Raw genomic sequence first — 24,696 nt, forward strand, 5'->3', positions numbered from 1 at the left:
GTCACATGACTGGCAGAACATTACTAGTAACTTTAACAGTCACATGACTGGTAGAACATTACTAGCAACTTTAACAGTCACATGACTGGTAGAACATTACTTGTAACAATAACAGTCCTGTGGTGATGAGCCTGTAGGTCAGTAGGTATAAAGTGTCAGCGTCAGAACATGTCAATGTGCAAAGATACATTTTTTATCATTATGTCAGTCTTTATAGTCTGAACTGATCATCTGACATTGAGACACCCCCCCCCCCTCGCAGCGCATAGCCCTCCCCCTCAGGCCTGAGGCCTGTAGCCACCCAGCTGAGGCATGTAGCTGGAGGCTGATGCAGCTGATTGGTCATCAGCAGGTGTGTTGTTCTCAGAGTCCTCCTGCAAGGGGCAGAAGTCTAGTGGCTGAAGCTCCTCCCTCTGAAGGCGAGGGCCATGATCGCCCCCTACAGGCCGACCACAGCGTAGTGACTGTCTGCTGCCGTCCTGTAGGGTAATGTCGGGGTTTTCCTCTGAATCCAGGAGGGCGTGGGTGGACTTAGAGCAGGAGAAGAGGCTGGCAAGGGTCTGGATGGGGGTCTGACCTTTGTACCTGTTGGACGCAACCACAGACGAAGACTGCACAGTGCTGGCGGTGGTCTCAGCCATGTCACCGCCCTCATTGCTGTCAGACACACTCTGACGAGGAGAAAACATGCAGGACGACCCACGGATACCACTGCTGTGCTCCTCAGGCAGAAACTTGACCTTCTTTAGAGGAAGTCCCACCTTCTCTTCGTCCAACAGACTACAACCATCACACACATCCACGTCTCGCTCACTGATGCCTGACAGGCAGTCTTCCCCTGGAGGTTCCGCCTGCAAATAAAGGGGATTAGTGGGTGACATTGTATAATCTGAGTGATGAGTACGGACTGAAGTACAACAGATCACATTCTAGCAAACCTCATCCTAATGAACCTCATCCTAATGAACCTCATTCTAATGAACCTCATTCTAATAGACCTCATTCTAACAGACCTCATCCTAATAAACCTCATCCTAATGAACCTCATCCTAATGAACCTCAACCTAATCAACTTCATTCTAACAGACCTCATTCTAACGAAGCTCATCCTAATAAACCTCATCCTAATGAACCTCATCCTAATAAACCTCATCCTAATGAACCTCATCCTAATAAACCTCATCCTAATGAACCTCATCCTAATAAACCTCATCCTAATGTACCTCATTCTAAACCTCATCCTAATGAACCTCATTCTAAATAGAATAAACCTCATTCTAATGAACCTCGTCCTAATAAACCTCATCCTAATGGACCTCATTCTAATGAACCTCATCCTAATAAACCTCATTCTAACGGACCTCCTTCTAACAGACCTCATTCTAACGAAGCTCATCCTGATAAACCTCATCCTAACGAACCTCATCCTAATGAACCTCATCCTAACCTCCAATTTCCATATACAGTGTGGGTATAGCGCACTGAAGCGCTGCGGGATTGCTGCAACTGAAGGAGAGCAACCTGGCCCACTGGAAGTGAGTCTAGCAAGTCAGCGCCACGGCACGCAGTCCTGATCAGTAGGAAGAGATCACGGGACAACTGCGAGTTCACACAGGAATAGTATGTCAACAGCGGACTATTTTACCTTTTGGGGTTAATTTATCATCCTTTCCGGTATAAGTCCATGATATTATTGCTTCCACCATTGAGTGAGTACATTAGGAAGTTAAAAGGTTAATGTTTGCTTAAAGGATCTGTGGTTTTATGCAAAATTCTTTGGCTAAATATCCCTAAAAGTTAACTTTTCCCCATCAATGGCGTTGTTGTAGCTCTGTGACCCACTGACCTCTTGGTGACCCTTTGCTCTCGCTGCAGGATGAGACGTAATGTTGATAAAGTGATGATTTACGATCAGGAGTCCGTGCATTGTGTTTTATTTTGAAAGAAACGGACGTTCTACGTTTGTGATTTCCATGGTTGGTGCTTTCTGAATGACAGTGAATTTACGAGGTTTGGCAGTGGCCGGCGCTGAAAATAGACCTGCAGCGTATCTGAAACAAAGCGGAGCGGCGCTCCAGGCACGTGCTGCTGCTGGTCTGGAGTGCCGGCTATGGAAATGGTCTGATAGACTAGAGAGGGAGCAAAGTGCTCCACAGTATGATTTGCCGGCGTTCCACGGTGCACACGGTATATGGAAATTGGGGGTAACAGACCCCATCCAAACATACTCAGCCTACCTCATTCTAACAAATCTCATCCTAATGTTTCACTGGTGTAATGTATTATTTATATTACATATTTACTAGTTTTACCTTTTGTGAATAATCAGAAGACCAGTTTCCAATAGTGCTCTCTCCAGGGTTGGGGATTCGGGGCCAGAAGTTTTCTTTGATCCTTAAACACAAAAAAACACAGCGAGTTAAACAAAGGGGTCTAGTGTGGATTAAAGTAAATCCAGATCAACATTAATCCAGATTAAATGTGAATCCTGATTAGAGTGAATCCTAATTAGAGTGGATCCTGATTAAAGTGAATCCACATTAAGTGAACTCAGATTTAAACTAGGGCTGCAAGCAGCACTGAAGGGCCCCCGCACCCTGGCGCTTGTCAGGTTGTGACGCAACCGCCAGTGTGTGGCAATAGTGGGGTGTATGCAAACCCCTGCAGGGTGCTGCTGCATGCCAGGGAGACCAAGGCGATCCTCGTTTGAACATCATTACATTAAAAAAAAAAAAAAAAAAAAAACAGCACGGTGAACTTTGTGAACAGTTGGTGGCAGTATGTCAGAGTTGGATGCTGATATGTAAAGGTGATGAGGGACGTACTATTTATCATGTAAAACCATGAAAATATTGGAATTTTTATTTTGGAGGTGCTAATGGCATCTTACAGTAGGGGGTGCGAGAGCAAATGCATGAAATTAACACTGAACACATGGCCAAGGATTAAAATGGCCGCCGTGGCCACTGGGGTGTCTCCTGCAGAGCACAAGCTGAGAACTCCACCTTGTCTAGTTTCAGGAAATCCCAGTCTGGAGTCCAGGAGAGAAGTCCCCTCGGAGGACGAATGGAGGTGCTAATGGCATCTTACAGTAGGGGCGCTATAGCAAATCCATGAAATTTACATTGGAATTAGTAGAGAGGCAGACCCTGATCATACATGTGAAATTTGACAGCAATCGGGTATTTCACATGAGGGGTACACCCACTTCCTGTCAGACGGCAAAGGATCAAGGTGGCCGCCATGGCCACTGGGGCATCTGTTAATGAGTCAAGTCAATATTAGGATGGATATTGATGAGTTCAGGTGAAAATCTGAGCATTATCGGTTGAACACAGTAAGAATAACACAGTATTGACCCACTTCCTGTCAAATGGCGAAGGATCAAAATGGCCGACATGGCCACTGGGGTGTCTGTTAATGAATCATGTCAATGAAGGGACAGATGTTGAGGACTTCAGGTCAAAATCAGAGCATGATAAGTTCAACACACTAAGAGAAACGCAGAAATTACCTATTTGCATCACTTCCTGTTGGCAGTAGGGGGTACCATGATGAGCCGTTTTTATGTGGGCGTGTTCAGTGTGACATTGATGTGTTGCCATAACATTTTTAAGACCATAGAATGATCTCCATCAAAGTTACATCAGTTTTCAGTGTATAATTGTCAAAAAATTTGACTTTTCTGAAAATGGGGCGGAGCTGGTGGACTTCCTGTTGGGATTTTGGCATGGGTCCAAATGGCTTTTTTGTAGCTCTGATGATGATCCATACGCACAGTGAAAGCCATAGGCCTAGGATGAACAGTGTATTTTTGTTGATTTTTTTGGTGGTAACCCATAAAACAGACATGAAAAATTAAGGGTGTAAATTTTCACCTAGCAGAAGGGGGCACTGTGACAAAGTGATGATACTGATGCATGGTCGTATTCAAGACCATTGTGTGATTATCCATGTGAAGTTTGGTGATGATTGACATAAGCACTAAAAAGTTATGTGTTATTGTGTAATTTTTACTGTAAAAACCACACCAAAAATAGGGGAAAATCGGGCCCCTATTACGGCCCCACCCCATGGTGAAAACTCAAGCTTTTGATAAATTTTCATCTCCAGTCGGTGTAGTTTATGCAAAAAAATTCTGTAGTCCATCAGATGAAATCCCTAGGACGAGTTTGTTCAAATGCGAATCGTGTGCTTTTCCGAAAAAGCCAAAATTTGACGAAAAACGGTTTGTAGTGCGGTTCCTCTACATTTTAGAGGATGGTCATAGTGTAATTTTTTGTTTGTCTCATCGTGAAACATATGGGTACCAATTTTGGTGCATGTAGGTGTTACCCACGGCCCTATCTCATGTTTTGCCCCGCCCAGTGGCGACTGGCTGATGGATCTGCATGGTTCCTAGAGAATACGAAAATTTCACGCGGGGGACAAGTTTGGGTGAAGTTTGGTGAGTTTTTGAGCATAATGAAGGCCCCAAATTAGCGATTCTTTGGGGAGAATAATAATAACCAACCAAGGTCGCTGCTCAGGCCCTAATTAATCCAGACTAAAGTGGATCAAGAATAAAGTGTTCCACTCACGCATCTTTCTTGTTAAAGCAGAGCAGGGCGGTCATCATGAAGACAAACAGGAAACCCAAACTAACACTGACAACGATCAGCTTGATCTCACCAGGATCTGAGACCAAACAAAACAAGTTATTAATATATATAATTTCAATTAAATCAGTCTTAGTGAGCATCCATCAATACATCACAGACCACATATTAAATTAAACAATACACTGACAAGATGTTGATGTGGTGTTTGCGCTGTCTAGCCCCGCCCTCTACAGGTGTGCTCTCTTACCGTACTTGGCCGTGGTGAAAGAGTGTCTGGAGCCGTTAGTGGAGCCTGCCACAGTAGATGCTGTGATCCAGGTTACATAGGTGGTGTCAGGTAACAGAGAGGTGAGCGTGCATGAGGTGGAGTTACCATGTAGCGTAACCGCTGGAGAAGAACAGGGAAAGGTTAAAGGTCAGACCATATATATATAAATGTAGATGTCACAGCTGATTAAGGGGAAGAGCAGGGGCAGGTTAAAGGTCAGACCATAGATATTTTGATATAGATGTCACAGCTGATTAAGGGGAAGAGCAGGGGCAGGTTAAAGGTCAGACTGTAGATTTATAGATATAGATGTCACGGCTGATTTACAACAAGTGCACAGGTGTACCTTTAAGCTCCTCCCCTGTCTTGTAGTAGACAGTATAGTTGGTGATGAACCCTCCCCGATCCTCAGGTGAAACCTCAGTCCACCTCAGGTGAGCCTTGTTTCGACCAGGAACGCCGACCAGATTGACAGTGGGAGCCACAGACGGAGCTACACAAGGTTAATAGTTATTATTTCATCATGTTTATGGATTACAGTGGAAAGAAAAAGTCTGTGCACCCTCTGAGATGATCTGAGTTTCTGCACTGACTGGTCATCAGATCTGATCTGCATCTTAGTCACAAGTAGAGACAAACACAATGACCTGAAAACCTGAAATAATGATAATATTCAAGTCTTTACTGAACACAGCCATCAAACATTCACAGTGCTGCTGGAAAAAGGAAATGAACCCTGGAGTTAAGAATAAAGCTCAACCAAGCATTTCTGGCAGCAACCAATCAGACCAGATCAACCTTCAGGAATTTTGGACCATTCATCCTCACAGAGCTTCTTCAGCTGGATTTTCTTTTTTGAGGCTGTGCTGCAGTCACTAGCCTGAGGGTTCCTCAACCTTTTCCAGCAGCTCTGTGAATGTTTACTGGCTGTCATTATTACTGGTAGTAGAACCAATGAGTGTTTCCATTGGCTGTCCCAGTGATGACCTCATCAGTGCTCTGGTGTTTACATGCAGACGAACCTGGTTAAAGCCGTACATTTGATCAATACCAGGATCCTCTCTGACTGCTCTGCGTATCTGTGCAGGCGTCTGTCATGTTTATTGTTTTTTACAACAAAATCCACGAAATCTGATAAAAATGAGGCTACTGTGGGTTATCACTGATCGCTACTGTTAACACCAACATGGTGTAGGTGTGTTTACCTCGTTGTTTCAGGTAGACGTCCACGCTGGCGGGTCGACTGATCCATCCAGAATAAATGGAGTACACCGACACAGTGTAACATTCAAATTCCTCCAGATTACCTACACCACACACACCATCAAACACGTTAGATCACATCACAGCTGATCATTTACCTGCACAGGTAAATCAGTAAACAAAGATTTAGAATGGGACAAAATCTGTACAGTCTAGGGCTGGTTAGAAGGAATTGTTGCTTGTTTTTGTTGTAAAATGCATGAGATGAGGAACTTAAGAAATGATCGCATATCAAATCGCAATATTGGGTAAAAATTGGTTCAGGTGTTCTACCTGTGGCTAAGGTATTCTACCTTCAGTTCAGGTGTTCTACCTGTAATTCAGGTGTTCTAACTGTGGCTCAGGTCTTCAACCCTTGTCTCAGGTGTTCTACCCGTCGTTCAGGTGTTCTACCCGTGGTTCAGGTGTTCTACCCGTCGTTCAGGTGTTCTACCTGTGTCTCAAGTGTTCTACCCGTGGTTCAAGTGTTCTACCCGTGGCTCAGGTGTTCTACCCGTGGCTCAGGTGTTCTACCCGTGGTTCAGGTCTTCTACCCATGGTTCAGGTGTTCTACCTTTGGCTCAGGTGTTCTAGCTATGGTTCAGGTGTTCTACCTGTGGCTCAGGTGTTCTAGCTATGGTCCAGGTGTTCTACCTGTGGCTCAGGTGTTCTAGCTATGGTCCAGGTGTTCTACCTGTGGCTCAGGTGTTCTACCCATGGTTCAGGTGTTATAGCTATGGTTCAGGTGTTCTACCTGTGGCTCAGGTGTTCTAGCTATGGTTCAGGTGTTCTACCTGTGGCTCAGGTGTTCTAGCTATGGTCCAGGTGTTCTACCTGTGGCTCAGGTGTTCTACCCATGGTTCAGGTGTTATAGCTATGGTTCAGGTGTTCTACCTGTGGCTCAGGTGTTCTAGCTATGGTCCAGGTGTTCTACCTGTGGTTCAGGTGTTCTACCCATGGTTCAGGTGTTCTAGCTATGGTTCAGGTGTTCTACCTCTGGCTCAGGTGTTCTAGCTATGGTCCAGGTGTTCTACCTGTGGCTCAGGTGTTCTACCCATGGTTCAGGTGTTCTAGCTATGGTTCAGGTGTTCTACCTGTGGCTCAGGTGTTCTAGCTATGGTCCAGGTGTTCTACCTGTGGCTCAGGTGTTCTACCCATGGTTCAGGTGTTCTAGCTATGGTCCAGGTGTTCTACCTGTGGCTCAGGTGTTCTAGCTATGGTTCAGGTGTTCTACCTGTGGCTCAGGTGTTCTAGCTATGGTTCAGGTGTTCTACCCATGGTTCAGGTGTTCTAGCTATGGTCCAGGTGTTCTACCTGTGGTTCAGGTTTTCTACCTGTGGCTAAGGTGTTCTACCTTCAGTTCAGGTGTTCCACCTGTAATTCAGTTGTTCTACCCCTGGTTCAGGTGTTCTACCCGTGGCTCAGGTGTTCTACCCATGGTTCAGGTGTTCTACCCATGGCTCAGGTGTTCTACCCGTGGTTCAGGTGATACCTATGGTTCAGGTGATACCTGGCATACCTGTGATGTGCGTCCGTGTGGTGGCCTTGGTCTCTCTCTGCCAGTCTTTCTGCGGCCCCCTCACCCACTCCACCACAAACTCAGTCACCCCAGAGCTGTTCAGGGGCTGCCACTCCACCATCAGACGGCCCTCATGGGGCCAAACTCTCAGCTCCTCCACCGGGGGACGCTCTAAGGAAATAAACCAGGTTAAATCTGCTGAGGTGTCTGGAAGAGTCTGACATGTTCCACTGATGGTTAATCATTGATAGAGAACTTTAATCAAAACCATTGATTGAGCAATCATTTTAACATTTCTCATCACTGATCACTGATAAATCATTGTATTGGTTTTCATTATTGACTCACTCACCTCGGTTTCTCTCAGGTATGCCTAAATATGCCTCTGGTGAACGCCCAACAGAGTTGACAGCAGAGACCCAAATTCTGGCTGTCATCTGGTCAGAGAGGAGGACGTGATTGAGGACAGTCACACCTCTACTCTCTGATGCGTTAAAGGAAACAAAACTGCTGGAATTCTTTGACCCATGGTTGTACACTTTCACATAATAATGGAGGATCCTCCCGTTAGCGAACACGGGCTTCTGGAAGGAGACAAAAACCAGAAGGCCGAGATATTTATACTGGTATTAATACTGGTACGTGAACTGGTGTTAATACAGGTACAGTGCTTAACAATCTTATTAGACCACCTGTCATATCTGTCTCAGAGACCATCCAGCATCATGAAGTGCTTTAACACGGACTCTTTCATTTTCAGTCAGCTCTCCACGTTTTACCATTTTGAACAGGAATGAGGAATTTCAAACTGAATTCTCCCAAATTTGAGCCGGCTCACTGGGCTTCTCTGAGAAGTCAGAAATGAATCAAGCATAACATTCAACCACTAAAACTCATTTTTCTCTTCAGGAATGACAGTAAATAACTATAATTTGACATATTCATCAAGAAATATTAATGTGCTTTACTATTTTTTCAGTTTTTTTGTAAATCAGTAAATTTGAAAATTCATGGATAACAAAAATAATTCTATTTTAGCATTAAAAATATCATTTGCGTTAAACAGCTTCTACATATTGGTGTATTAACCATTGCAGAAACATAAAAAATGATTTTGGGAATTACCAATGCTGTTAATTTAGGGCAGCTGTGGCAGAAACCTTACTTTGGGTGGTGGTCTAATAAATTTGTTAAGCACTGTATATACTGTATCAGTATCGGTATTGGCACATATTTATTGGAATCGGATCTGAACTAAAAAAAAAGTGGATTGGTGCATCCCTAATATGAACTGGTGTTATTACTGATTTTAAAACTGACAGTTACACAGTTATTTATGCTGATATTAATACTGGAATTAATACTGATATTAGTACTTATATTTAAACTAATATGAAAACTAGTATTAATACTCATATAGTACTGCTATAAATCTGATAGTAATAAAGTTATTTTTGCAGATATTAATAGTGGACTTAATACTGATATAAATACAGAAAATTAGATGCAACAGACATGCTCTCAGCTGTAGCGCTGTTTCTGGTCTACCAGGTGTCTGTCGTTACCTTGGAGATGAACCGAACTTTTCGCTGCCCCATGTGGTCTCTCTCAGAGATCATCCATAAATCTGGTTTACTTGGCGGCCCTGTAACAAAGAAACATCTAAACAGTTCAGTAAATGAAGCTGGTAGATGTTGATCTGTGATTGATCTGGTACTGAAGGATGTTTCATGTTCAGTCATTATAAATATTAAAGTTTAGAGGACTCCTGATTAAATATCATCTGTGATAGAACTAAAGACCTGAGACCTCTTTGTGGTCAGACCAGTGTTGTTTAGTCATTTATTTCTTGTTTTTTAAGCTTTAAACCACACATCTGTTCTTTTATTCTACTCAAATCTTAATTCTAGTGTTCAGATTTTAACTATTTTTCCCTCCATACTACGGCCACATAAATGGACGTCATCAACAGTCATCCTCCTCGGCACTGTAGATGTTTCCATGGCAACCAGAGACTCCACCAATCAGAGACATGGCTGTGAGACTCTAGGATTGTGGGTACTGTAGTATTTTTAGCTGAGATCATGAATAAACTTAAAGAGGTTGACATTTTCTGGAGTTTATATCATGGTTTTATACTCAGGTAGTTCACGGTCGGTCTACCGCTGATTTTTATGATAAAAATTAAGTCATTAAATCACTTTAATTTTACTACAGGATCCAGACTGTAGAGCTCTAAACAACCAATCAACATCTACTCTCAAACTTACGGTCCTCTGGGGTCCTCATGGTGGCGTTGTTGCTCCACTCGCTCCAGTGTCCGTGTCCAGGTCGAGCGTTCTTACAGCTCACCTGGGACAGGTAAACTGTGTCAGGCTGCAAGCCCTGCAGTCTGAACGACTCAATATCTTTGGACAGGTCTCCATCAGGCACCTGAAGCATGGGACAGATAAAAAAATAAGATATCATATTCATTTATCATATTAGAGACAAGAGGCCTGGTTTCTCCACCAGTCTGATTAATGCGGGTAATTATGACGAGGACAGGCCAGTGCTGTCCAGCTCCTGTTGACTTCCTGGTTTAAATCCCCTCATATTTACCCAGCAGAAAAACCGACGTTTGGTTGTCAGTCATGAATTTATCAGAATGATGGGGAAAAGCTGTTGACAAGGTACTTCCTTGTTAGCACTGGAAGCTGTCCTAGGATGCTCATGAGCTCTAAAGTACAGGTACCAGTGGCTTTCTCCCTCATTCTGATAAATGTATGCATGGAAACTAAACATGGTTTCTGTTCAGTAAATACGTCTTATCAGGGAACGTCTATCAATCTGTGGCCTATATTCAAAACAGGAAATAGTACACTGAGTAGACTAAGCAGTAATTGTTTTTAAATACATCAGACCCTCCCTGATATTTTACTGGGGTGTATGTTTTTACCACCAAGTGTTCAAAAATCTCAATATACAGGCACGCACCTCCACCAGCATTTCATCACAGCCTTCATTAAAAACAAGTCAAAAAGCCCAGCTCAGAGAGCGTACGGGAGCGCTGGAAGTGATTTATAATGAAGGAACTGTTCTTACACTTAAAAAGTAAAACTGAGCGACAGACAGAGGAGCAAATCAAGATCCTCATTTCCTGTCAATGACATTTACACAATAAATAAAGGCAATAAAGCCCCAAAATAAACCTTTAAAAAAAAAAATAAAACTATTGAAACAAACTCACATAGCTCCAGGTGTGCGCTCCTTGGACACAGAATCTGATGCGATAGGTTAATCTGACGTAGACTCTATCGATGGGGGGAGTCCACTTTAACAGCAGAGAGGTGGGAGTAATACTGGGCTCTGGCAGCAGCGTGACGTTTGACGGAGGATTGGTCTTCACTGAAACACAAAACACCAAAGTGTTATTATCTGTAGTGGCTATCTTTAGACTTCTTGCTTAATCTTGTGCTTCTAAACTTACTTCTTTCATAACCACTTCATGAGTGACGACATGGCAATGTTCTACGCGTTGAGTCGGCATATGGCTATGCACGATCATGGTAAAACAACCGTGTTGCTCCGCCGCCGTCACTCCTTTATTGACTTCGGCAGCATTTCACAATAAACACTTCACTTCCTGTGTACATCACATGACTACGGAAGTCTTAAAGCATAGCAACAAAACTTCAAAATAAGATATTGGAATAAATCACAGTAAATATTCAACAATATTCCTCTCATCTTACTGAAATTATATTCTCTGCTTCCTTTTATCAAACTGTAATATTAAAACAATACAAACACAGCTATTACTGGAAAATGGCGCTTACATTCCGGCCCCTAATTGTTACTGCTAAAGCACAACAATTACATCTTAACATTTTAAAGCGGCATTTAACTTCAAACCAGAAACTATATGATTTCCTTGTTTTAACACAACTAGCAGTTATCTGTTAACTTTAACCTAATGTTTCAAATCCACCTTTAATAAACTCAAAAATCTTGCATCACAAGCAAAATGTTAAATTATGCACTTTAAGCACATGCTTATTACTTTAAAAGTAAACCACACTTACTCCTCCATTTCAAGCAATAAACACAACTTATCAATTGGTCTTTCCAAAACATTAGTCTTAGTTTTAACAAACACACGTCTGACAAATCCATTTGGATCAGAAGTTGTCTTTTCAACTTTTCCCATTAACCATGAACCTCTGGGTGCACTCTCATCAACGATGAGAACAACATCTCCTAGTTTCAGATTTCTTCTGGGAACCAACCACTTTTGTCTTTCTTGTAGAAGTGGCAAATATTCCTTAGTCCATCGCTTCCAAAAAATGTCTGTCAGGTATTGCACCTGTTTCCACCGTCTTCTTGCATACAAATCTTCCTTTTGGAACACTCCTGGGGGAAGAACTGGTTGTCTCTTGAGAAGAAGCAAATGGTTAGGTGTAAGTGCTTCTAAATCATTGGGATCAGAAGAGATCTTTGTTATTGGTCGGCCGTTTACAACTGCCTCAACTTCACATAATAATGTGTGGAGACGCTCGTCGTCATCAAGGGGTTGCTGATTCAAGATCTGGGTAAGAATCTTCCTCACAGAACGAATCTGCCTTTCCCAGACTCCACCAAAATGCGAACCAGCTGGCGGGTTGAATATCCAGGTAGTGCCTTTCTGCATGAGTGTCTCTGAGATTTTTGACTGATTCCAACTTTTGATTGCTTCACGCATTTCCTTTTCTGCTCCAACCAAATTAGTACCATTATCTGACCTCATAACAGATACTTGACCTCTCCTAGCTATAAACCTCCTGAATGCATTAATGCATGAATCGGTATCAAGAGAGTGGGCAACTTCAATGTGAATGGCTCTAACAGTAAGGCATGTAAACAAAACACCATATCTTTTGACTCTACTCCGCCCACATTTAACCTCAAAAGGTCCAAAATAGTCTATACCTACATTTGTGAATGGAGGCATGTCAGGTGTCAGTCGATCTGGAGGCAAACTTGCCATTCTTTGTTCACCAGGTTTTGCAGAGGTTTTTCTACATGTTACACATTTTGACAGGACTTTTCTTACTGCAGAGTCAGCTTTTGGAATCCAAAACCTTTCTCTCAGTTTTGATAGCGTGTAAGTTCTTCCACTGTGTCCTGTTTCTTTGTGAAAATGTCTGAGGATCAATGTAGAAACATGATGATCTTTAGGAAGAATCACTGGATGCTTAACATCTGCTGGCAGTGAAGACTGATGTAACCTTCCTCCTACTCTTAGTATCCCATTCTCCAAAACAGGATCAAGTTTCACGATGTGACTGCTTCGTTTAAGCTTGTCACCTTTCTCAAGAGTCGTAAGCTCATCACTGAAGCTCTGACTTTGACAAAATTTGATGATCTCATTTTCTCCATCTGCAACATCTTTAGCAGTGAGGAATAATCCTTTGATAGTTGATCTGAATTTCTGCATTTGTCTTTCAACCATCTCAATGTTCTTTTCAAGACTCAGTCTATCACTTGCTTGTAAGAGAAGAGACTTGCGATGTGTGCTCAGCTTGAGAAGCAACTGCTTGAACTTTATAATCCACGATACTGCTTTTTTGAGTCTGTACCAGTCTGAATAATGACACATAAACTTGTTCAGCAGATTCTCATGCACATCCGTAACATTCACACTTGCTGCTGCTTTGATTTCTACATCATCTTTCTGTATTTCTCTTATGTTTGGTGATACTGGCCAGTGACTTTTGTCTCTTTTCAAAAACTCTGGTCCACAAATCCAGTTTTGACACTCTGTGAACTTGTCTGCATTCATACCTCGTGATGCATGGTCAGCTGGGTTTAGCTGGGAGCTGACATGCATCCATTGACTTGGCTTGGTATTGTCTCTGATGAGTGACACTCGGTTTGCTACAAATGTCTTGAATCTTACATTCTCACTGGCAATATATCTCAACACAGTAGTGCTGTCGGACCAAAACACAGAATCTTCAAGCTGCATGTGCAGCTCCTTTCTCATGAGCCGGTCCATTTTAACAGCAACTGCGGCTGCTGTTAACTCCAGCCTCGGAATCGTCGTTCGTTTGAGTGGTGACACTCTTGACTTGCTGATGATGAACGCACAGTGATTTTCTCCTTTCTTGTTTGTTATACGAAGGTAGGTAACAACTCCATAACCTTTCTCGCTCGCATCAGCGAAATGATGCAACTGTGCTGATGTGATTGCTCCAAACCCAGTCGGTTTCACACATTGGTCCACTGTGAAGCCATGAAGCTTTGTAAGATCTAAAATCCACATTTGTGCTCTTTTAGCCAGTTCAACAGAGATGTCCTCATCCCAGGAGACCTTTCTGCCACAAAGCTCCTGCAGGATCATTTTAGCTGGAAGGATAACAGGAGACAAAAACCCCAAAGGGCCATATATGGCACTCACATATGAAAGGATACCACGTCTTGTCTGTGGTACATGTTTTGCATTAATCCTGATCTTGAAAACATCTGTTTCAGTGCACCAGTTAACTCCTAGCACTCTTTCATCAGGCAACGCATTGTGACTTAGATCCAAGTCTTTGACCTCTTTGGCTCTTTCTGTGTCAGGAATGGAGGTGAGGACAGCTCTGCTATTACTCATCCACTTTGTCAGATGAAATCCTCCACTCTCACACACTGCTGTTAAGTCTTTAACCATGGCACATGCTTGTGTTTCATTTGACACCGACAAAAGACAATCGTCTACATAAAAGTTGTTGAGAACAGCTTGAACTGCATTAGGTGCCACTTTGTCTTTAGCATCTTCAGCTGTTCTTCTGAGTGCAAAGTTGGCACAGCTGGGCGAGGAGGTCGCCCCAAACAAATGCACAACCATCTTATATTCTTGCAGTGGTTCATTCAAGTTTCCTTCAGGCCACCAGAGGAATCTCAAGAGGTCACTGTCCTCAGGTGGTACTCTTACTTGGTGATACATTGCCTCTATGTCTGACATTAAAGCAACATGATCATGTCTAAATCTTGTTAACACTCCAACTAATGAGTTGGTTAGATCTGGGCCTTGCAAAAGCTCACTGTTGAGTGACTTTCCTTGATAGGATGCTGCACAGTCGAAGACCACACGAAGCTTCCCTTTTTGCGGGTGGTACACCCCGTGATGAGGTATATACCAAACTCTCTTTTCAGTCACAGAATCTTCATCTCTTACTTTAACTGCATATCCTTTGCTCAACAGGTCTGACATGAAGCTTTGATACTCTCTGTGCAACTTTTTGTTCTTGACAAGTTTCCTTTTCAGGTGTTCTGCTCTTTGTTCAGCCACACTGTGGTTGTTGGGCATTTTTGTTTCTTTGTTTCTTAAAGGGAGACCTACACTGTAGTGTCCGTCAACCTTTCTTACTGTTGCATTGACCAAGTCCATAAACTGCACATCTTCTCTTGACATTTCCTGCTTTTCTTCACAGGCTTTCTCTGGGAAGTCATGGTTAAACTGTTGCACCAACAGGTTCTCTACATCAGCAACAGAAATGCGATTCACAGAAACACAAAGCTCACTTTCATGTGGTGCATTGTAATCCTTTCTCCTAAGAGGACCATTAATAACCCAACCTAGGACTGTTCGTACTGCATATGGTCCATTGTCCTCACTGTGGATCACTTCCCATGGTTCCATGGCTTTGTACACATCACATCCTATTAACAGTCCAATGTCTGCATCTGTCTGTGGCAGCTGAACTTTGTGAAGATGCGGCCACCTTTCTAAGTCCTTTTGCACTGGAATGTTTTCTTTGGAAACAGGAATGTCTTTGTGAGTGTAAATCTCTGGCAAGTCAATGTAGATGTTCTCTTTCAAACCACACACCTCTAATCCTGAAAGGCAGTAGCTTGGTTCAAGCTTTTCCTGACCCATCGTGCGAAGCAGGATCTGAGTTTTCTTGCCTTCCATGTCAAGCTGCCTCATTAGCTTTTCGGAGCAGAATGTGGCTTGGCTTCCATTATCCATGAATGCATAAGTCTCTACTAGTTTGTTGCTTTTCTTTGACTTTACAAACACAGGCACAATTGACAAAACACAACTGTCTGTTCCGGCCCCAGTGGCACCACATGTCCCACCTGAGACATTTGTGGATTCATTTGTTGTAGCTCTATCAGTGTTTTTCTGACAACTGTCAACTGTGTTGCTGTCTTCTTTTGTGTAATGAAGCATGCTTGGATGTTTCTTAGAGCAGTATTCACATGAAGCTCTTTTTCTACAGTCTTTACTTAAATGTCCTGATGTCAAACATCCAAAACACAGACCTTTTCCTTTAAGTAACTCAAGTCTGTCCTTATAAGGCTGATTTCTGATTTTGTGACATTCTGCCAATGTGTGATGTCTTTCACAGTGCATGCATGGTTTCTGAAAAGCAGCGCTGATGTTAGAAGAGTTAGAATCTTTACCATTTTCAGGTGACTTTTCATTTGTAACTGGTGCTACACTCATGGCAAATGCACTTCCTCTTGGTCGAGATGCTCTTGTTGTTTTCAAGTGTGCATAAGACTTTCCCTTATCCTCAGCATCCTTTATGTCACCAAATACAGGATCTGCAGCTATTTTAGCTTGTCTGTTAACGAATCTGACCAAGTCTGAAAACTTTGCTCTTTGTCCACTTGTCTCTTGAATATCAAATGCACAGACTCTCCACTTCTCTCTTATCTTATATGGTAGCTTAGACAGAATGGTTCTGAGGTTTGTAGGATTCTCCATTTCTTGAAGCTGACTAATGTCTTGCATTGCATTGTTACACCCAGTGAGAAACAAGAAGTAACTCTGAAGAGCCTTAGCATCATCTGGTTTAATCTGTGGCCAGTTGAATGCCTTGTTCATGTAGGAAGTTGCAATTTTCAGTTCGTTACCATAGTGATAAGTTAGCAGCTTTCTTGCTTCTCTGTAGCCTTGATAAGGACTCATGTGTACACAACTTCTTACCAAGTCTCTGGGCTCACCTCTTGTAAACTGCTCAAGATAGTATAACCTATCACTGTCGCTGTCAGATTTGTCGTGAATGGTGTGATCAAAAGCTCTTATGAAAGACTTGAACTCAAGTGGATCACCACTGAAGACTGGAACATCTCTCTGGGGTAAGCGTGACAGTCTGTGTTGTTTGACCAACATCTCAGTGATGTCATTTTGTTTCAGCATTACTTCACACAGGTCTATTGGATTATTGCTGGAATTAGCTTGCTGTGTGTCATGTTCTTGCTTCACTTGATAATCAATAACATTTAAATGTTCAGTGTGCTCAACCTTTGTCTTTGGATGATGATTCTCTTGCAGTGGACTGTCTGCTGAGCTTACCTCAGGATGAATAACTGCATCACTTTTGCAACTTTCATATTCAAAGTCTTCCAGCACCTTTATTTTTGCAGTAGAAGCTGCAATGGCAGTTTCTATCTCAAGTTGTTCCTTCTTTGCCTTCAATTTGTATTCTTCAAGATCCAATGCTTGTCTTTGTTTCAGGGATGCTGCTCGTGCAAGTAGGGCAGCACGTTCTGCTTGTTCCTTCCGTCACACAGACGATATGGATGAAGCTCTGGATGATCTGGACGAACTGCTTGTAACAGCACTTTGTGCAACACTTAACACAGATTTCCTATTCACTGGTGCATCAACAGCAGACACACTTGGTAAGAGGAATCTGCTTTTGGTTGTTGGCAGTTTTGCTTAGGCTGAACGTGTTAGTTTCACTCTCTCTGCAACAATAGGTGAGGCAGTTGACGCGTGTGGCTCCCTCTATTGATTGCTAAAGTGAAAACTGCCGGGGCGGAGTTTCACTGTAGTCCAAGCTTTAAGAGAGTTTGAATCTAAATTTGCCAGCTGGGGCGGTTAGCGGCTGTGCACAATCAACTCAGTTGTGCACATCTGTGGCATATCTCTCTATATAAGTACACAGACTGCACTGAAGCGTCAGCGTAAGCGTCAGCCCTTGTGGAAGCCCAATTGTGTGAAGACCACATTGGGTAAAGACCAGCGAGTCTACCTGTGCGAGTCCACCGAGCAAGACCACCGACAGGCAGCACTGCCTCATAACAGTCTAACGCACCTCAGCAGTCTAATGCAACATGTGCAACCAAAAAATACAAGTCATATATGGGAACAGAAAGAAGCACAATAGTTACAGAAAACGAAACCTGCATAATCTATCCACTTTGCAGAATGCCTCTTTTCCACAACCTTTTATCACAGTTGGCCTCTGGAACTGCCAGTCTGCAGTTAACAAAGCAGAATTCATCAATTCCCTCACTAAACTGTCTAACATTCAGGTCCTAGCCCTGACAGAAACTTGGGTCCGTCCTGAGAACACTGTAACACCAACTGCTCTATCAGTTGATGCAGTGTTCTCTCATACACCTCGCTCTTCTGGCCGAGGAGGTGGCACAGGCATTATTCTTTCTCATTGCTGGAACTTCAGCCAGTTCAAACCCTTGGACAATAACACCTCATTTGAATATCATGCAGTACAGGTCACTGCCCCAATAAAGGCTTACATGGTTGTGGTATACCGCCCACCTGGGGGTCACCTGGACAACTTTATTGTGGAACTGGACATGTTACTCTCAGACATCCCTGATGATGGCACACCATTGGTTGTCATGGGTGACATGAACATCCACTTGGATAGAGCCCAGGCTACCGATTTTATTTCACTACTGTCCTCCTTTGACTTGAACTGGTTCAAACGCCTCCTACACACAAGGCTGGTAATATACTGGATTTGATTCTAACTCGCAATTGCTCCACGGCTAATTTGAGTGTAACACCACTTCACCTCTCTGACCACTACTTCATTCAGTTCTCACTTGGCTTACCTGAACTTCAACAATCTACTACTCAATTAAGATCATACCGCAGAAACCTTCAGTCACTTGACCCAACACAGCTGTCTGACGAGGTCTCAGCTGCACTAGCCTCATGTAACGAGTCCTTCACACTCACTGTTAACGAGGCCACAGACACATTCTGCTCCTCACTGACCTCCTCTCTGGACAAACTCTGCCCTCTGGTGTCTAAGCCCATTCAAAATACTCCACCTTGTCCCTGGCTCACTGAGGTCATCAGAACCCAAAGGGCAGGGCTCAGAGCGGCAGAGAGAAAATGGCGTAAATCCAAACAAACCACTGACTTGAGTGCTTATCAGCAAAAACTGTCCTGTTTTACCTCTGCTCTAAAATCTGCTAAGAAGGCGTTCTATCAATCAAAGATCTGTGCTGCCACTGATGCACGCAAACTCTTCTCTGCTTTTAACTCGCTCCTCTCTCCTTCAAACCCACAACCCTCCAGTATGTTGACTCCAGACATGTTCGCCTCCTACTTCACTGACAAGGTTTCTACCATCAGCAACCAATTCTCTGAGCCTGTCCAACTCAGTTTTCTGCCACCAGCTAGTGATGCATCACTTAGCTCATTCTCTCCACTAAGTGAGAGCGAGGTCACCAGGCTTCTGCTTGACTCTAAGCCACAACCTGTCCCCTCGATCCGATACCATCACATCTCTTGCAGGCGATTGAGCCCACGATCAGCCCTGCTGTGAGTTGTATCATTAACTCCTCTCTGTCCACAGGTGTTTTCCCAGCTGCTTTCAAGCAAGCGCGGGTTACACCACTGCTCAAAAAACCCACTCTCAACCCAGCCCTGGTTGAAAATTACAGGCCGGTCTCACTTCTCCCATTCCTATCAAAAATACTGGAGCACACAGTCTTCAACCAGCTCTCAGAACACTTGCAGAACAATGATCTACTTGATCAGAATCAGTCTGGCTTTAGGCGGGGCCACTCTACTGAAACTGCACTTTTGTCGGTAACGGAATCACTTCGCTTGGCCAGAGCAGCTGGTCAGTCCTCAGTTCTCTTACTGCTGGATCTGTCTGCTGCCTTTGACACAGTAAACCACCAAATCCTCCTCTCCACACTCTCTTCACTTGGTATCTCAGGATCTGCCCTACAGTGGTTTAAGTCCTACCTCACAGGGAGATCTTTTAGAGTATCATGGAAGGGAGGAGTGTCTAAACTGCATGGCTTATCAACAGGGGTGCCTCAAGGGTCTGTGCTTGGTCCCCTACTTTTCTCAATATACACCACCTCACTTGGTGCAATCATCCGCTCCCATGGCTTTTCTTATCACTGCTATGCAGACGACACACAGCTATTCCTGTCCTTTCCACCAGATGACACAACTGTCTCAGCTCGGATCTCATCCTGCCTTGCTGATATTTCTAAATGGATGAGGGAACGTCACCTTCAGCTCAACCTGCCCAAAACGGAGCTCATTATCATCCCAGCCAGTCCCACTGTGGAACCGCAGATCAGTATCCAGCTTGGATCAAATAATCTCTTGCCCACTAAGTCAGCCCGGAATCTGGGTGTCATGATTGATGACCAGCTAACCTTCAAGCTCCATGTGGCCTCGATTGCTCGGTCCTGCCGTTTCGCCTCTACAACATCAAGAGGATCAGACCCTACTTGACAGAGCATGCTACACAACTCCTAGTACAGGCTCTTATAATATCACGTATTGACTACTGTAACTCATTACTGGCAGGCCTACCTGCATGCACAGTTATACCTCTGCAGTTGATCCAGAACGCAGCAGCACGTCTGGTCTTCAACCAACCCAAGAGAGCTCATGTCACGCCTCTTTTAATCTCTCTACACTGGCTTCCAGTTGCAGCTCGCATTAAATTCAAAACTCTAATCATTGCTTACAAAGCAGTAACTAAAACTGCTCCTGTTTACCTGGAGTCCCTCATCCAGGTCTACACCCCTTCTCGCCCACTACGCTCAGCCAGCGAAAGGCGCCTGGTACTTCCAGCACATCATGCTCCTAAGTCACTAGCTCGACTCTTCTCCTCTGTTGTCCCTAAATGGTGGAATGAATTACCCAACTCCATTCGATCTACAGACTCCCTGTCTACTTTCAAGAGAAGGCTAAAGACCCAGCTCTTCAGAGAACACTTTGCACTTAGCTAGGCAATTCTCTACTGTCGTCCCCAGTGGTTGAATGAGTTTCCCAACTATAGTTAGCTCGCACTGTCCTGCTCTACTTCTGGGATTTCTTTGCCCAGCTCTTTGGGAATGATCCAGCACTTGGTACTTGGTAAATAGTTGTTGTGAAGTCTAATGAATGGCGATTAGAGATCCCACATTTTGCTTGATTCATTGTTGCTGTTTAAAACAAAACAACAAAAAAACAAAACCAAAAAAAAACCCAAAACAACAAAGTACATTTTAGGTGCTCTGCCTTAAACTCTACACGGCAGCACCTGCGTCCAACTGGACCTGAAGCACTTGATGGCACTTACTGATGTTGTTTCTTCTCGTCTAGATCGGTGCTTGTGTTGTTCTTGCTCTCAAATGTACGTCGCTTTGGAGAAAAGCATCTGCTAAATGACATTGTAACATTGTAACATTGTAACACTGTCATCTGGGTTTATGTCTTCTTGGTGTTGCCTTGCTGTGGTTATCCATCTTTCAGTCTCTTTCATGAAGTTATCAAACTGTTCATATATAGGCTTAAACCAGTAAGACTGATCTGCCTCCTTTTCTTCTTCAGGTAACAGTGACAATACTTCATCATTTGAGTGAATAAACTCCTTTAGTAGCCTTGAGCATTCATTTAAATGTTCATTGACAATGTCTGGATTCTCATTAGCTGCTGTAAGTCCATTAACTTTGTTCGTTTTAGCTGTTAACTGTGTTAGTTTGCCTCGTCTTGTATTAATATGCCTGTTGAGGTGCTCTTCCAAACCCTTTCCGGTGTGCTTTGTCGCCCTCTTGTGGTCAGCTCTGCCGCCGCAGCGCTGTGCTCCAGGTCCGCTGTCGTGTGCGCCGTCATCTGCCATTGTTCCATTTACACAGCTTCTTATTCACCAAATGTCCATAAATGATGGTCTATGACACAAAGCACGGCTAGCTTTCTTAACAAGTGTCATCGTAGCGAGACCAACACTTCCTTGTCGTCTTATTCTCTCGTGACGCTGGGTATCTTACTGTTGTTCTTGTGCTGTCTTGTTAGCTTCTTTCGGTGTCATGGCGACCGCCGTCGAGCTCCGTGAGCTGGTTGTTTTACTTAATGTAGTGGCTATCTTTAGACTTCTTGCTTAATCTTATGCTTCTAAACTTACTTCTTTCATAACCACTTCATGAGTGACGACATGGCAATGTTCTACGCGTTGAGTCGGCATATGGCTACGCACGATCACGGTAAAACAACCGTGTTGCTCCGCCGCCGTCACTCGTTTATTGACTTCGGCAGCATTTCACAATAAACACTTCACTTCCTGTGTACATCACGTGACTACGGAAGTCTTAAAGCATAGCAACAAAACTTCAAAATAAGATATTGGAATAAATCACAGTAAATATTCAACAATATTCCTCTCATCTTACTGAAATTACATTCTCTGCTTCCTTTTATCAAACTGTAATATTAAAACAATACAAACACAGCTATTACTGGAAAATGGCGCTTACATTATCTATGAGTCTGTGCTGCATGTTAACAGTAAATATGACATTATCATTGTTAATATCAAATATCTATCAATATAATGTTTATCAAAAACAAAGACAGATGTACAGAGACCATAGAGCACCCCCCCCCCCAAACCATCCAGGGGGGTCCATACTTTGATCGTCAGTGCTGTCTGTAAAACGCGACCACTTCAGTCCCTCTATGCCGTCAGACTGAACTCACCAAAAAAGCCGGCGTCCTGTATCAGGCGGTCTGACTCCGCCACCCCCAGCAGGTTTTTAGCCTCCACCCAAATCTCCAGAGGTGTGTGAGTGGGGTAACTTCCCAATGTCACCTGACCGTTGGTTCTGGGTGTGATGGTTTGATTTATCTCTCCACTGAAAACATGGAACCACAACAGGAACATGAAACAGACACAGAGTGTTTTTTGTCCTGGCGTTCCCGCCGGGGCTCATGTATGATGATGGCGTTAGGCTGTGGGCCAGTATACTCACGTCATCTGTTTTACGTAGAGCGTGTACGTGGTAGGAACTTCTTTGGTCTGACGTCCGCGGTCGTCCCACTTACAGCTGATCGTTTCTGAGATGTACGTCTTCTCCTGAAGAGCCACACACGTCAAGTTCGCGGGTTTCTGCACGCCATCTGAAAAAACACGGTTAAATAATAACTGTCAGTGGATCACGCCGACACATGACAGCTGTTTGATACGCACTCATCATCGTGAATCTAAGACCAGCATTCAACGTGCAGATGGCTAAATGTGGCAGGTCTGTCTGATGAAGAGGACACCTACATCCTTTTCTCAGGTAAAGGCCGTGTATGAAGCGTCCCTGGTTGAGGACGACGTAGGGAGAAGGTTTGCGGCACAGACAGTAGAGCCACTCAGGTTTTTCCGAGTTAACAGTGAAGGTCACACTGAGGGCGGAGCTGTTGATCCTGGTGTAGAGCTCTCTGGGTAATGTAGTATCTGACAGATTCCAGTAGAGGTCATCTGAGGTCACCTCAGCCGTGTCGAGGATCACGCACGTCGACATGAAGTCTGAGCCAACCTCTATGACCGGAGACTGAGGGAACGTCATCAGGTGGTTCTGGAAATCTGTGGAGCAGGAAAAGCATAAAAACAACCTTTAACTGAAATATTCATCCAACAAACACCATGAAAACAACCTTTAACTGATATATTCATCCATCAAACACCATGAAAACAACCTTTAACTGATATATTCATCCATCAAACACCATGAAAACAACCTTTAACTGATATATTCATCCATCAAACACCATAAAAACAACCTTTAACTGATATATTCATCCATCAAACACCATAAAAACAACCTTTAACTGATATATTCATCCATCAAACACCATGAAAACAACCTTTAACTGATATATTCATCCATCAAACACCATGAAAACAACCTTTAACTGAAATATTCATCTATTAAAACCCCATAAAAACAACCTTTAACTGAAATATTCATCTATTAAACCCCATAAAAACAACCTTTAACTGAAATATTCATCTAGTAAACCCCATAAAAACAACCTTTAACTGAAATATTCATCTATTAAAACCCCATAAAAACAACCTTTAACTGAAATATTCATCTATTAAACCCCATAAAAACAACCTTTAACTGAAATATTCATCTATCAAACCCCATAAAAACAACCTTTAACTGAAATATTCATCCATCAAACCCCATAAAAACAACCTTTAACTGAAATATTCATCTATCAAACCCCATAAAAACAACCTTTAACTGATATATTCATCCATCAAACCCCATAAAAACAACCTTTAACTGAAATATTCATCTATTAAAACCCCATAAAAACAACCTTTAACTGAAATATTCATCTATTAAAACCCCATAAAAACAACCTTTAACTGAAATATTCATCTATTAAACCCCATAAAAACAACCTTTAACTGAAATATTCATCTATCAAACCCCATAAAAACAACCTTTAACTGATATATTCATCCATCAAACCCCATAAAAACAACCTTTAACTGAAATATTCATCCATCAAACCCCATAAAAACAACCTTTAACTGAAATATTCATCTATCAAACCCCATAAAAACAACCTTTAACTGATATATTCATCCATCAAACCCCATAAAAACAACCTTTAACTGAAATATTCATCCATCAAACCCCATGAAAACAACCTTTAACTGAAATATTCATCTATCAAACCCCATAAAAACAACCTTTAACTGAAATATTCATCCATCAAACCCCATAAAAACAACCTTTAACTGAAATATTCATCCATCAAACCCCATAAAAACAACCTTTAACTGAAATATTCATCCATCAAACCCCATAAAAACAACCTTTAACTGAAATATTCATCCATCAAACCCCATGAAAACAACCTTTAACTGATATATTCATCTATTAAACCCCATAAAAACAACCTTTAACTGATATATTTATCTATAAAACCATAACTGTCTACATGTTTATGATGCTTTAAATAAAGTCAGATGACCTGTTTCAGACTTCTTCTTCTCTTTATTTGAAGCAGTTATTTTTTTCCTGTTTTTTTCACATCATTTGCTGAAACAGTG

At 42.8% G+C, this 24,696-nt stretch overlaps 1 protein-coding gene across 1 annotated transcript; it reads right to left on the bottom strand.

Moving 5' to 3' along the window:
• Positions 1 to 266: 266 nt before the first annotated feature.
• On the bottom strand, positions 267 to 23,635 carry LOC121524829 (interleukin-6 receptor subunit beta-like). The gene is made up of 15 exons (XM_041810342.1): positions 23,617 to 23,635; positions 22,906 to 23,208; positions 22,607 to 22,754; positions 22,335 to 22,489; positions 10,860 to 11,017; positions 9,901 to 10,063; positions 9,196 to 9,275; positions 7,983 to 8,214; positions 7,631 to 7,801; positions 6,075 to 6,176; positions 5,216 to 5,362; positions 4,849 to 4,989; positions 4,581 to 4,677; positions 2,313 to 2,394; positions 267 to 851 (listed from the first exon to the last, which is right to left on the bottom strand). Exons 1-15 carry the CDS (start codon positions 23,633 to 23,635, stop codon positions 279 to 281), a joined length of 2,571 nt encoding a protein of 856 aa, XP_041666276.1. The 3' UTR covers positions 267 to 278.
• Between the last annotated feature and the right edge of the window lie 1,061 nt (positions 23,636 to 24,696).

The sequence above is a fragment of the Cheilinus undulatus genome, linkage group 17 (assembly GCF_018320785.1).
Source record: "Cheilinus undulatus linkage group 17, ASM1832078v1, whole genome shotgun sequence".
Classification (NCBI taxonomy): Eukaryota; Metazoa; Chordata; class Actinopteri; order Labriformes; family Labridae; genus Cheilinus; species Cheilinus undulatus.

Excerpts from the sequence above, each read along its gene's own strand:
- LOC121524829 (XM_041810342.1), bottom strand. Across the intron at positions 22,490-22,606 it reads CTCTACGTAAAACAGATGAC|TGGAGAGATAAATCAAACCA; the intron begins GTGAGTATACTG and ends CCATGTTTTCAG. Across the intron at positions 10,064-10,859 it reads GAGCGCACACCTGGAGCTAT|GTGCCTGATGGAGACCTGTC; the intron begins GTGAGTTTGTTT and ends CCCATGCTTCAG.